The 14,375-nt window shown below is 40.7% G+C and overlaps 1 protein-coding gene across 1 annotated transcript in view; it reads right to left on the minus strand.

Annotated features, from left to right (window-relative positions):
- Positions 1-1,106: 1,106 nt before the first annotated feature.
- The window catches only part of LOC108787555 (tricarboxylate transport protein, mitochondrial-like), a 19,169-nt gene continuing 5,900 nt past the window's right edge, over positions 1,107-14,375 (minus strand). The window contains exons 2-9 of the mRNA XM_018557139.1: positions 10,584-10,691; positions 10,411-10,510; positions 8,483-8,621; positions 6,957-7,041; positions 5,089-5,193; positions 3,032-3,147; positions 1,567-1,640; positions 1,107-1,429 (exon numbers count right to left, since the gene is read on the minus strand). Coding sequence (XP_018412641.1) covers positions 1,315-1,429; positions 1,567-1,640; positions 3,032-3,147; positions 5,089-5,193; positions 6,957-7,041; positions 8,483-8,621; positions 10,411-10,510; positions 10,584-10,691 — 842 coding nt within the window. The 3' untranslated portion in view covers positions 1,107-1,314. The remainder of the gene's footprint in view (positions 1,430-1,566; positions 1,641-3,031; positions 3,148-5,088; positions 5,194-6,956; positions 7,042-8,482; positions 8,622-10,410; positions 10,511-10,583; positions 10,692-14,375) is intronic.

The following is a 14,375-nucleotide window of genomic DNA, read 5'->3' on the forward strand; positions in this document are numbered from 1 at the left end:
TGAAGGGAATAAAATAAAATAGAGATTCAGAATCCAAGTAAGCTTTTGCTTACAGAGGACTTTTGCTTCCAGGCTCTTACCTCTCATTGTGGGAATTGGTATCCAACTAGTTACCAAACAGTGGTGCTAAACACAGCACACTGACTGGGAGTCATCACCCTGCCTTTTCCACCATTTATCCCAACAGGAAAATGACTGTATAGAGTTTTAACTTCGTATTAAAAATATGGATAAAACGGCAGACAGAACGCAGTGGTGTGAATTACAGCAATGTAAAAGTTCAAGCTCAGCTATGTAAACAGCGTATTTTCAGCATTGACTGGAGTATTCTCACAAGTTATGGGGTTGCTGAAAAATATGTAGAAGCAAGACTGTCCTAATACTGCTAAAATGCCTACGAATAAAATTATAAATAAAAAAAATAATTATTATTTTTTGGCATCTACCCTCATAAGGGTTGTGGGATATTCTGGTAATTCCAGTCATGCGTTCTGTCTGCATGTGTGCTATTATTTTGTATTTATGCCTTTTCGGGTACTGTAATCTGTACTGCAGATGGGATCTGAGGTAAGTAAAGAATGACTACCATTAAAAGTATTCCATTACACCTAGAACTTTTTGTCTTTTCATCAATAAAGCAGGAGTGAGGGACTTGGAAACTGGTGCACATAGCAACCTGGCTACTTGGCCAAGAAAGCGGTGCACCTACTCACCTGGCTACTTGAACAATAAACCAGTGCACCTACTTACCTGGCTACTTGGCCAAGAACAAAAACATGGCTAGGAGTGACACAAGGCAGAAATGGAGGCAGCAGTCATCCAAGCCAATGTTTGTACATATAAACAACAACCAGATTCCTTCTGGCAGTTTTATATTTAAAAATAAATAAAAAATAGAATGTGATAGGAGGCAATCACACCATGATTTCTTTCTACAGAATACCCAATAGCAATGGTTTTTGCTAACTGTAAAAGGCAATGGAGTCATAGTTAGAGTCTAGCTCAGCCCACTGAATGTGACAGATACATAGAAAAACCTGTATCTTGTTTTCCTAAAACTGACCAGAACCGATTCCTAGCTCGGTTGGATAACGGGGAGTATGTAATTACTGACAAAATTAAGGCAAGTCCAAACAATGCATATTTTGGCATATGATATGATGTACCTAATACATTAGGTATCTTTTGTTGTGTACAGTTTAACTAAGAAGCACAATACACTGACGGAGAAGAAGACGTATACACATAGAATTAAGACACTACAGACTCTTTGCGAGGCCGAGAAACAGTTTAAATTTCAAGTAGGAGATGAGGTTAAGATGTATGCCAGACTCTGTTTAGGACTTTAACTACTTCTTCATATATAACAAACACAATGGCAACATCCAGACACACTCTGCCCAAGCGAGGAATGGTTCCCTTGTAGAACCTAAAAAGGTGGGAAAAACAGAGAGAGAAACTTTCACAACTTGGATCTAAGTTATCAGATTCCTACCACTACATATTGCTAGAACGTTTCCACAAAATTTTAGACTAAAAAGATGCAACCAGTTTAAGGATACTCACGCTGAAGGACCCTCGTTGCGTAGGATTTGGCTTGCACAGTCAAGTGTGCTCTTATATTTATGAGCTTCTAAGCCCTGGTAATTGGAAAAAGAATATTACTTCTTGGAGTTTAAATGACAAATGTTTTTTTTACTGAAATATTAGTAATACTAAGTGCATACAAATATTATATTAATATAGTAATTTGGTACAAAGTAGTCTTGCGACCTAGACTACCCTGCAAGGTAACAGGGCTAAGTCAGTAACCTCACTTTATTGCAGCACAGTTAAAGACGTTTACCTATATTAAAAACTACATTACTCCGATTTAAACAGCCACAGCCTTCTCCACCATTTACCTTGTTACTTCCAGGGTAAAATGCTGGTGGCACCGGCACACTGAGCCCCCATAGTCTTGGAAAGTGCTGTACTTTGATCCTCTCTAGTCTCAGAGGAGAGTCCCATTGGGAGTCTATGGGAGCTCACTGTGAAGGTGCAGGCAACGCTGAAGCAGATTTCAGCCCAGAGGAATGAAACGGCGAGAGAGAGGCCATGGTGCTCATGTTAAGGTAAATGAGCAACTGGGTCGGGAGCTAGAGGGCTAAAGAGGATGGACCAATACAGTCTTTAATTGAGTGAACATGCCCTTTAAAAAAGGAAAAACATGGTGGTTAGGGTCAATTGTTTTTCATAGCTTTTTAAAGGTATATCATAACTTTTTTTTTTTTTAACCAGGTGTATAAAATCTTTACTTTACAAATAAACAATTAAGATTTTAGCTACCGAGTTGTGTAAACCACTTGTTTTTTTCCCAGCAGGGCAGCTAAGGACAGACAGGTTAAAATGTAAAAAGGAGCCTTAAATGCCACCTGCTGGCTGTAAATGTAAGCGTTTGTTGGACAGCCTCCTAAACCACTAGTCCACAGCGAAACAATACTGCTGTTAAACTACATATCTAATGTTTCCATAGCAGACCAAGGTATCCCTGATACAAAGGTTTTATTTATCCATTCATTTTTTTTTTTTTTTATTTAAAACCTTTATCCTAAACATAATAATAATTAAAATAAAAAAAAATAAAAAAACTGTAGTCCTCATTCTGATTAATGTCTAGACAGCAGTCCAAGCACCCATTCATGCACATGCATACATACACAGGGCCCAAAAGAGCAGCATGGCTTGTCAACATTAATCTCGGTCTTATACTGTTGATGCCTATGTGTATTTAAACGTGTTGGGCTTTAGTCCTTGTCCTTTAGTCGAATTCCATCAATAGAAATCTGCAACCTTCAATATAAACCAGGTTGTACCACTGCCAGCATAGGCAGAATATAACCTGTAGATTTTCCTTGATCTCTTAGTAAATGTACCTACAAAGAGATCAAGGAAAATCTACAGGCTGTGGCATGGATCTTTTTCAAATACCAGACTAGTTACACAGAATCATTAGGCTCCTCAAACTCAGATGTTGCACACACAATGTTACCTGCATTCTGGTCTTAATAACATCTAGAGGTGTATTTCCAAAGACACTAGCAGCCCCGGCAATGGCCCCGAAGGTCCCAGTGATAAGGGGATTAATTGTTTTGTGTGGATCATCACCTGGAAACACAATATTCACAAATGCTTATAGATGCAGGATGAGATAATTGTTACAAAGAGAACGGCAGGAAAATTATGAGACATGATTGCCCTTAAGCATCTCCATTACATGTTGGATTGATGGAACTAGTAATTTGCACAGGAAAGATAAAGATGTTTGTACTTCCTTTTCAGCTCACAGGAAGTGATAAAGACTCTGCATTTCTGGCAAAGTCTGCAGGTATTTTCTGTATGGTGTGAAAATGTCCTTGGCCCGAAAAGTAAAAACTAATGCATCACATCCAAGGGTTGGCAAGCTGCGATATAGTCAACTTTAGGTTTTTGGGTTTCTGAAGCACTTTAAGAAATATCAATGGTCTACTGCTGCAGAACAGTGACAACATGCGTTGCCCATGTCTCAGATACAAGATGATACACTAAATTACCAAAAGTATTGGGATGCCTGCCTTTACACGCACATAAACTTTAATGGCATCCCAGTCTTAATCCGTTGGGTTCAATATTGAGTTGGCCCACCCTTTGCAGCTATAACAGTTTCAACTCTTCTGGCTGTCCACAAGGTTTAGGAGTGTGTCTATGGGAATGTTTGACCATTCTTCCAGAAGCGCATTTGTGAGGTCAGGTACTGATGTTGGACGAGAAGGCCGGGCTCGCAGCCGCCGCTCTAATTTATTCCAAAAGGTGTTCTATCAGGTTGAGGTCAGGACTCTGTGCCGGCCAGTCAAGTTCCTCCACCCCAAACTCGCTCATCCATGTCTTTATGGACCTTGCTTTGTGCACTGTTGCGCAGTCATGTTGGAACAGGAAGGGGCCATCCCCAAACTGTTCCCACAAAGTTGAGAGCATGAAATAGTCCAAAATGTCTTGGTATGCTGATGCCTCAGGAGTTCCCTTAACTGGAACTAAGGGGCCAAGTCCAACCCCTGAAAAACAACCCCACACCATAATCCCCATGTAACGAGCCCGTACTCACTCGGTTCCACTCTCCCGGCACTCCTCTGCTACTATTGGATCAGATGTCAGACCGCACGTCTGATTCTTCGATCGTCCGATAATCCGGGATTCGAACTACAGCTATGCGCCGTTCGAATCCAGTTGTGATAGCTCAGAACAAACACCAGGCAGGCTGTATGTAAGTTCCAACAGGGATCTGCTTTATTGAACACACATACACTTTTATACACCACAGTTTGAACAACCCGCCCAAACAACCACTTCCTATTGGTCATGCAAATGAAGGATTGAAACAGAGTCAGCAGGGATTGGTCCGATAACTTGAATGGGGGGGCTGATATGGGTAATGACACAGAGAAGTCCCAGGAGATAATTACATTACATAAACAACAAACAGTCAAACACAGAACAATGCCTTCCTTCCAGACCCCTTTGGAGGGGGATTAGCCTTAAGACAAACATTGGATTGCCAGACAGAGCGTGATTTGTCACTCCAGAGAACACGTCTCCATTTCTCTAGAGTCCAGTGGTGGTGTGCTTTACACCACTGCATCCAATGATTTGCATTGCACTTGGTGATGTAAGGCTTGGATGCAGCTGCTCGGCCATGGAAACCCATTCCATGTAGCACTCTACGCACTGTTGCTGTGCCAATTTGAAGGCCACAGGAAGTTTGGAGGTCTGTAGCTATTGACTCTGCAGACAGTTGGCGACTTCTGCGCACTGTGCGCTTCAGCATGCGCTGACCCCGCTATGTTATTTACGTGGCCTACCACTTCGTGGCTGAGTTGCTGTTTTTCCCAGTTGCTTCCACTTTGTTGTAATACCACTAACAGTTGACCGAGGAGTATTTAGTAGCAAAGAAATTTCACGGAATACCTGCATCCAATGATTTGGAGGGGTGTCCCAATACTTTTGGCAATATAGTGTATATTATCTTGTATTGCATACATTTATTGCAATTCATTATTTACATCACACACTCACCTAAATACCAGTTACGTAGAGAGGTCATAACAAAGAACCGGATTGCCTGGTTGGAACCTTGCTTTAGAATGGTTGGGGTCAGCCCTTGATATGTACCACGTAATCCTAGAAGAGATCAAACATGAACAATGTGCTTAATACAGTTAATTAAGTTTTTTAGTAGATGCTGGAGAGTTGAAGTGTATTTCCACTTCTGTAGCAAAATTGAGATAACATCCATTTTATATATTTGTTAAATGTTCCCATTCACATAGCTTAAGAAAAAAAAAATGCTTCTTGTAGTTTAAATTGCTTTTACTTGGATCAGGGTTTCTCGGCTTCTTAAGGGTTAAAATAGCTAACTACGTCCCCTTATTTTGTAATGTTAGAAGGGGCTGTGAGGAGTTAAAGGATTACAACCCTGGCTTTTCCATTGTATGTTAATGAAGTTAATGAGAGAAATACAATGCTCAAATTACAGTCCCTAGTCTTTCTAAAGGGCAGATCATTGTGAAGGTGCTCAGAAAAACCTTGATTCAGCCATCTTGCCTGCTGCTACAAAACATCTAAAAGAAGGTAAGGAATATTTTTTCCAATTATTTTTCAGCATGCTGTGGAAATAGGGACACAAATATATGTAGGTATTCTCTCAGATTTGACTGCAAAAGTGGAAATACACTTTAAGCAATCCAACAAGTTTCTTATGCCACCAAGACTTGTAATTTCCTGGGTCTGAACGCTTGCTGCAGATCTTAAAAGAGAACTATGGCCCAACCTTTATTTGCCATAGTTCTCTTTAGTATATGTCCTCCTGTGACCCTAATGTCCTCCTGTGACCCCAAAACTCAGCATATAGCAGGCTATTTTCCACTATATGCTCACAGCACAGAGCGGTGCTGCATCCATGACTGATCCCGACAATATTGTCGGGATCCACACCGCTGCCCGATTGGCAGGTGGCTCTGCCTCTAGAGATAGAGCCAGTTGTGCCATCCCCCTTCCTCCAGTCAGCACCGGAGGAATGGAGAGGGAAGGGGGGAATCCCTGTGGGGGAGCAGTGACTGAAAATCACAGCTCTCTGCAGGCAGATGATTGGGAACCGAGCGATCAGCAGTATGTGACCGTTCAGTTCCCGATCTATAGAGCCGATATGTGACAGCTTCAGTGTCACACGTCGGCTCTAATTATGGGGATAAGTGTATGTCAATCCCACCATAATTCTCCTTTAAGAGGAGTGCCACTCTCCCTGTGACAGTTTTTATTTTATAATATGGAGAACACAACAGAAAATACTGGAAAAGGCAAAAGTGGACAGAAACAACCTAAAATCCTAGGTAGAGTGGAACAGAGTATCCATGACAAAAGGAAGCCAGGGGCTGACTCAACTGCCTTTTATAACTAAAATATCACTTTGGGTAGAGAGATCCTTTAATAATTACCGTTTAGAAAACATTTTTCCACAGGTAGCAATAACTTTTTTCAAAGAATACTTCTATTACGCATTGATCTGGAATAATAATCTATGATTATAGAACAAAAATCCCTATACCAACATCTCAATAAACAGTAGTCAATTTAAACGACAATATACAACTTATAGTCTATTTACTTAAACTGGCTATATACTGCAATTTTTTTTTTTTTTTTTTGTAGTAATAATGTCAACATTTTTAAAACTACATAGCACTTTTAAAGTACATACTGACTGGCGACGGGCTTTAAATTACCACCCCCCTCCCCCAAAAAAATTATATGGAGGGCATTATAAAATTACTAAAATTATAAAATTGCTTTTAATCATCACATATGCTTCAGGAAGGCAAGATTATTATAACTGGGAATTGCTCTCCAGCAACCATTTCCTAGATATCTGTGATCACGGTAGCTACCTTGCTCTCGAATAATCTCCCGTACTCCATGGTAGAACCCACGATACTTTGGCGTAGATGAGGCCTGGTCATGGATGAATTTTACCTGAAACAGGCATTAAAGGCTTCAGATAAAAAAAGAGGCACAGCTTGTATTCAATTAAAATAAAGAGAAGCTACTAAGATTCTGACAAAGGGTTGATCCACCCAAAGCCAAACAGTCAGCTTTTGGTAGATGCTGAACATTTTCTTATCACTTTCAGAGCTCTGAGTTGGAGCTCTCAAGTTAACCTGCCTTTCCAGGCCACCGCAGAGTGGATGCCAACTCTTTTTGTAGGATTTTAATGCATTTTTTTACTGTGGAGGTGACATCAGAATGAGTGGGAACAATCCAGGGTGAGAGGAATAGGGCCAGGAAGTATGGAAAGGAGATCTCAATACTGGAGTCCCTAAAAGACATAAGAAGCTGGCAAATGACTTAGCCAAACACACTCCGCCTGCAACTGAACTATCCCCGTTACGTGGACTCTCCCTTTGCATCAATTAACTAGATATCATTTTTCATTAGACTCCTCATTATTTGCTCATTATTTGAGGATACCTAAACTCTACACTGCTGTGAGCTCATTTGAAAATGGTCACTTCCCTGACATAACACATGCTGCAGGATTTCATTGTAAGGGTATTTGCACTTACCTTTCCCCTTAGTCTTCCTGCAATGTCTCACAAATGCCTGGTAATCCTGCCAGTAAAGCCTACCTCATTCAGCTTCTTGCAATGGGGGAAACACTGTTGCACTGCTACTAAAATTAAGGTAGCTTTGTCCCTTATGTAGTTTGTGGCACTACAGTGGGATGAGAAGATGTTGCAGCGGTGTGGCTATCCACATTGCCACAAGCCTATCTGAGGCCAGACGGTGGGAGGCCAGTCCCACTGTCTGGCCTCATTGGGAGGCCAGACAGTAGGACTGGCCTGCCACTGTCCTGCCAATGGCTTTAGTAATTGCCAGAACTGACTGGCCCTCACACTTTTGGCTTCAGTGTCTTGGATAAAATTTGTTTTTACATTTTTTGAGGTCCTTGCAAAACATTGTTTAGACTGCCACAAATAAGCTGTTAGGTGTACCTTATTGTACCTTTGTAATGGACTGGAGGGCACTCTTGCGATCCTAGCTATTCAGGGAAGCATCATTTCTAGGGGGTGGGGTTCAAAATAGCAGTCCTTGAAATATTATGGAATGTCCAGTTTCATGTGGTCGATACTGTTCCCATTTATAGCTAAATATATTTTTTTTAAAACACAACCTATCCCTATAAATCAGTACCATCACTGTATCTGTAACCCACATTGTGGAAAGCATTCTAAAAAATGTGTTTGGTAATGTGGAACTTCTTCTGCGAGGTTATGTTTGGCACATTATATTACAAATGGAAGGAAAGCAGGGATATGCAAAAAAGGTCAGCAGCCATTTCTTCTACACCAACAGAAGGCAGATTTCTATGGCCAGTAAATGTAGACAGACACATATCACATTTACACTCACATACCTTGATAGTTTCCATTGGACAGACGATAAGAATAGCCTCTGCCACACCTGCCCCTAAACCACACATGAAACTGGTTTTTCCATCCAATTTTCTAGAATCACTCCTTGCAATATTACTCAGGAACTCAAATGTACCAAACCTGAAAAAAATAAAATAAAAAGGTGTCTTTTAATGAATGAAATCTGCTAGGAAACAGACATTTGATTTTATTGCATGTGAACATATAGGAATGCACAAAAAGAAAAATGTTCTTCTAAAACAGAATGCCTGTACAATTTAAAAACAAGATTAGTGGAGTGAACTTGTTGACTGAAATACACTTAAAGAAAAACTAATAGTTCTGGTAATTTTCCCTTTAATGTTAAACTGATATATAAATGTATATAATATATATTATTTTATATATTTATATAAAATGTATTACAATCCCTAGTTTACAATTAAACAATAAATACGGGATGCTTGCATGGTTCAGGGAGTGCAATGCATGCTGGGTCAACCAGCACTAGCTCTATGCTCGCTACCTGCTCACTAGGTGCCACCACAGTAGAGGAGTTTGCGCCTCCTCCAAATCATTCAACTGACTCATTCTAAACCAGCTATCTGAAACACTGGACAAGCAGACCCAATTCTACCACCTGCTGGCTGCAAAAGGATATGAAAATATTTATGCATTTCTAAAGACAATATAATGCATGGGGGGAAAAAAACCTAACATTTCCTTCACCCTCCATGCCCTTATCTTCGGCTTCAAATTCTCAGAGTTAATTCCAAGCACCTTGGCCTGCCTCTCTGCATCACTGCTATATAGCAGTCACACTGAAGGGCTACAGGGAAATCTCAGACAACCCGGGGGAGAGTAAGGTAGAAGGTACAGATCCTGACATTCAATCATAATACTATTTTGGACTGAACGATGTCTCTCCGCACTGTACTCCGCAACTGTTTATGGATCAGTTTGGATGGACTTAATTTTACACTAATGCATAACTAAAGATATCAAAAATATAAACTAGGGTTAGAAAGATTAGGTCAAAAGGAAAAATGTACTCAAGCTCTGTATAGTAATGTATAATGTAACAGAGTTATCATAAAAAAATATAATCAATTTACTATGTATCCAATTCTTATAGAACATAGTCACATGGTTAAAGCTGAACTCTAAGCAGATATGAAAAAAACCAAAAACATTGTTTAATGCAATTGTGTATTTCTTTAATAAGAATTAAACATATTTATAGATCTCTTACAAGTACCTGATCTGTTTGTGTATCAGCCTCATGGGATCCTCTGCAAAGCAGTGCTTGAAAGAGGGAGGGGCAGCAGCAGGAGCTAATCAGGCTCAACTGCATGCACATGTGCTGCCAGGGAACATGCTGACAACAGAAAGCGGAATGAGCCAAGAAGGGAGGCAATAACGCCTTAAAGCAAAATTATATATATTTTATTTATTAGAGTAAGGGAGGGTTATAAACCGTGTCCAATTTTTTTGGCCTTCTGTGTTCCATCGTGGAGATTTCCCTTCACTTCCAACAAGAAATGAGAAAATAAATTATCCCTAGTGGTCAGCAGGGTCACTGGAACTAGTGTCCCCATTGGAACATTTATCATACATTCCTGTTCTGATTACCCAGAATTTGGGATTTTCCAGTGATAACGGTCACCAGGACAAATGGAGGGGGCAGATCTCCCTAACGTGGACACAGACAGCAATAAAAACCTGACCGTTGTTCTAATCCCTCTCCACTCTATCCAAATCTATTCTCTGCAAATATAGGTTTACATGTACTTGGGGTTTTCATTACTTTGAAGAAAAAAAAAACCCACACAAATGGGTTCTACTTCCTTATCTTACATCAGCATTATTTGCTGGGTTACTCTAATGCATTGACTGTTTCTTCACTGGTACCATGGACCTGGTTTCATACCTTACTGCAGACTTGGGGATGGATCCATACAGTAATGAGCTAAGACCTCGATACAAGCCTCCGACTCCATGATCCTTTACAGTAAGCTTGACACAGTGACCTGAGGGTGACACGAGAGGTAAGTGAGCCATCCGGTAATTCCCACCATGTAATATAGGAGCACACCTTCTTACCTATTCCTCTGTAGCGGGGTGGATTGGCTTTCTCATCTAACTGAAGCTGAGTCTTGACATATTCTGTAGGGAACGTGATGCAGATTTCAATTCCCCCTGCAATTCCACCTACAAGAGATAAAATCATAGGGACTGAGATGCGATTTCCCAAATCTGGTAGGTGTGTAAAAATGAGAGTAGAGATTGATCAGTTTATGCCAATTTATTCACCCATCCACTGAATCACCCTAGCCTGAGGAAGTCACACGACGAAACGTGTCAGTGAATAGATACGCGCTGATGTAAAAAGTAGGGTGTGGACCCAGTTCTGGCCATCATATTAAAATTGTTAAACAGATGAAGTGCGTGTGTGTGTGTGTAATCAGGAGCTCCTAGTATAAACTTCTAATACACATACAAACAGTGCAGAATAACCATTGGGAGCATCAGACACAGCCACCATGTTCCAGGGGACAGAATAACTCCTTCAGGGCCTGAACAATAATTTGAAATAACAGAGAAAGCCTGCAGTGATTCTTACGCCTCTAAAATTGTGGATTCATTAAAAAAATTAATGCCCCAACCCCCCCCCCCCCCCCTTCTTTTTTTTTTTCTTTCTTTCCTTCTCTTTTCATCCCTACCTCCAAGATTCCCCCTCTCAATACCCATGTTGGGACACAGGTGGCCCTCTACTCTTACCACGCTTCATGGTCTCACCAGTATCTAGGCTTGCTTAGGGTTTACTGGGCATGGAGTAGTGGCTTGGAGGGAGAAGGGGGGGGGCACAGTACACAAAGACCATGGTTACCCCTTCTGTAAACAGGCCCTTCGGGGATGCTCTTAAATTTGAGAGTGCAATTGAGAGTGAAGTGGGAGTCTTTATGAAGCATGTGCTCTACGCTGGATAGCTTCTTTATGGTACTTTACATTTTGAATGTAATAGGAAACATTGTTATCCCTTAAATCTGTCTAGACTTCTGGATCTTGAAACACTTAGGTTATGTACATGGAAGTTGGGGAGTTTTTATTGCCTATTGGATTATTTCACGTCATTATTTGATATGTTGTCCTCGTCTTTGCCTTGTGATTGTACATTGTTATTTTTTTTCCTTCTGTTATATTTTGACTTTTCAATGTAAAGTATATAAAAAAGCCTAAATTAAAGCTGGACAGAAGCTAGCATGTACTGACGGCAATGTAAGCGGCAGGAGATCCAACTAGCTGTTTACAATGCCATCAGGACACCTCACTTTAATGCAGCCATAGATTGTAAGCTCTTACAGACAGGACCCTTCTAACCATATCGCCTTGAAGTGTATTGTAACTGCAAAGTCTTCCTTTATAATGTACAGTGCTGCACAAACTCTTGGCGCTACATTATTATAATACAGGATTTATATAGCGCCAACAGTTTGCGCAGCGCTTTACCATATAAGGAGGACATTACAATCACAATACAATTCAAGACAAGATGGTAAGGAGGGCCCTGCCCCTGAGGGCTTACAATCTAAAAGGGAGGGGGAAGTGATACATGAGGAGGTAATATCAATCCTGTATAATAATAATAATTCAGTCTAGATGTTATTTCATTCCGGATTGTATTACAAATTGTTGTTCATGTCCCCTGAACTGAGTCGACTATATCTTATAAAATACTTTAAAAACACATTTTAAGTGAAATGCAAGTTTGTACAAGGCGCTCCTAACACCTCACCCAGAAGTGATTTCCCAGAAACAACCACACAATGCCATGTAGGCTGATAGAAATGTAATGCAACGTAACAGACGTTTTTCCTGGTAGAATAAACCTCTCATTAATAAACAATGCTTCTTGATGTTTAAAGGAGAACTATGGGGTCAGTGTTTTTCCCCATAGTTCTCCTTAGGGTAACGGGAGGACACAAACTAGCAGAAATGTTTGTAAAACATAAATTTTCTATTTAACATATGCTATAAATATACATAACAACTTGGCTTCATCAGGGGATTGTAAACTGATCACCCAATGGGAGTAGCTTGGTATGGGTTGAGCTCTTTGTACGGAGTGTAGGCAGGTGTAGGAGTCCTCCGACAGAAACACTACGCCCAGTTTTTGTCCCGGGGACCACAATAGGAGGGAAGGATTTCGGGTATGCGCAGGAGGGCAGGACTGCCTATGCTTATCTTGTAGTATTCAACTTCCATAGACCTGTCAGGTTCTGGTCATGGAGCAAAGGGTTGGTATGGAATTGAAAGATCCGATCGGTCCGGTCGCAAATAATATCCCGCAGCCACCTTGATGCCTTCTACTCGCAGGCTACCACCGTCACCTCCTAGGAGCCCTTCCTGGGGTCTATGCTCCTGGTACAATCTCGTTTTAACTTATCGCAACTGCCTGTTGCTTTTCATATGTATATTTATAGCATATGTTAAATAAAAATTTATTTTTTACAAAAATTTCAAGCCGTGGTGAAATACCTCTCAAAAACCGCTGTTTTTCTTCTTGTGTTACAAAGTGTTCAACTCTACTTTACAAGTGATGGTCAGCTAGCACAGTACAGACAGGGTTAATTATGTCAACATTGACCTTCCAGCCCCCTTCCATTCCAGAGCAAACATCAGTACAGAGAACACATTTTCTTTCGGAATTGAGCATGTATTGTGCAAGTGCCAATAATAAGTTATTCTATGTGAATGAGAAACGTAACAAAAATATTAAATGTTCCATTAGACTTACCGGTAACGGTATATCTAGGAATCTTCCAGGACAGCAACCTGAAGTAGGCTTGCTATCCTGGAAGATGATTAGGGAAATGTTCCGTTAGACTTACCGGTAACGGTATTTCTAGGAATCTTCCAGGACAGCAGGCCTACTTCAGGATGCTGTCCTGGAAGATTATTAGGGAAATAGGGGTTATCGCAATTTGACTGCAAATGTGGAAATACACTTTAAAGCTGAATTCTGTGATGTCACCGCCCCCTGACCAATCAGAAAACCTCTAGTATTCATTAAGAAAAATACTAAGCGTCCTCTGAATGGTAGATGTGTTGAGCGAGCGACTTGCTGTGTTTTAACAGTGGAGGGGAAGTCACTCAGCACAGCGGCTGTTCCTATACCTGAAATATGCAGTAATATACTATAGTAGCTGCAGCGAAAACAGTGTATTACATGATCCTTGTATTATTATTATTCAGGATCTATATAGTGCCAACAGTTTGCACAGCGCTTTACAATATAAGGAAGACATTACAATCACAATACAATTCAAGACAAGATGGTAAGGAGGGCCCTGCCTGTGAGGGTTTACAATCTAAAAGGGAGGGGGAAGTGATACATGAGGAGGTAGACCATGCCAGGGAGATTGTGTGAGATTATATATATATATATTGCACTGATACCGATACAAGCACCGATACAAATATTTGCATGAGTACTCGTACTCGTGCAAATACTCCAAAACATAAAACGAGTACCTGTGCCGCGTCCGCCATCTTCAGGGACCCGGATCCGCCGCACACAGGACCTCCATCGCGTCTTCAATCAAGCAAGATGGCCGCGACCTCCTCTGTCATCTGCTTCATTCTGACCTCTCCCGCTGATTGGCCGATTGGATGATTAAATTATGTATCACCAGGATTGCTTGTTATCCGTGAAGTACAGTGACAACCTTCAGATTTATTGCACAAACAATTCATTTAAATTCAGCTGCTGCCAATAAAACTGCTCACCCAGAAACTGGAAACGTCTAAAAAAAAAGATTTACAACCTTAGAATGTCATCCATCCTTCAAAACAAGTCAGATGGAACTGAAGTCCTCAGATTTTCAATTCATA

The sequence above is a fragment of the Nanorana parkeri genome, unplaced genomic scaffold (assembly GCF_000935625.1).
Source record: "Nanorana parkeri isolate BGI_ZX_2015 unplaced genomic scaffold, ASM93562v1 scaffold269, whole genome shotgun sequence".
In the NCBI taxonomy this organism is placed as follows: Eukaryota; Metazoa; Chordata; class Amphibia; order Anura; family Dicroglossidae; genus Nanorana; species Nanorana parkeri.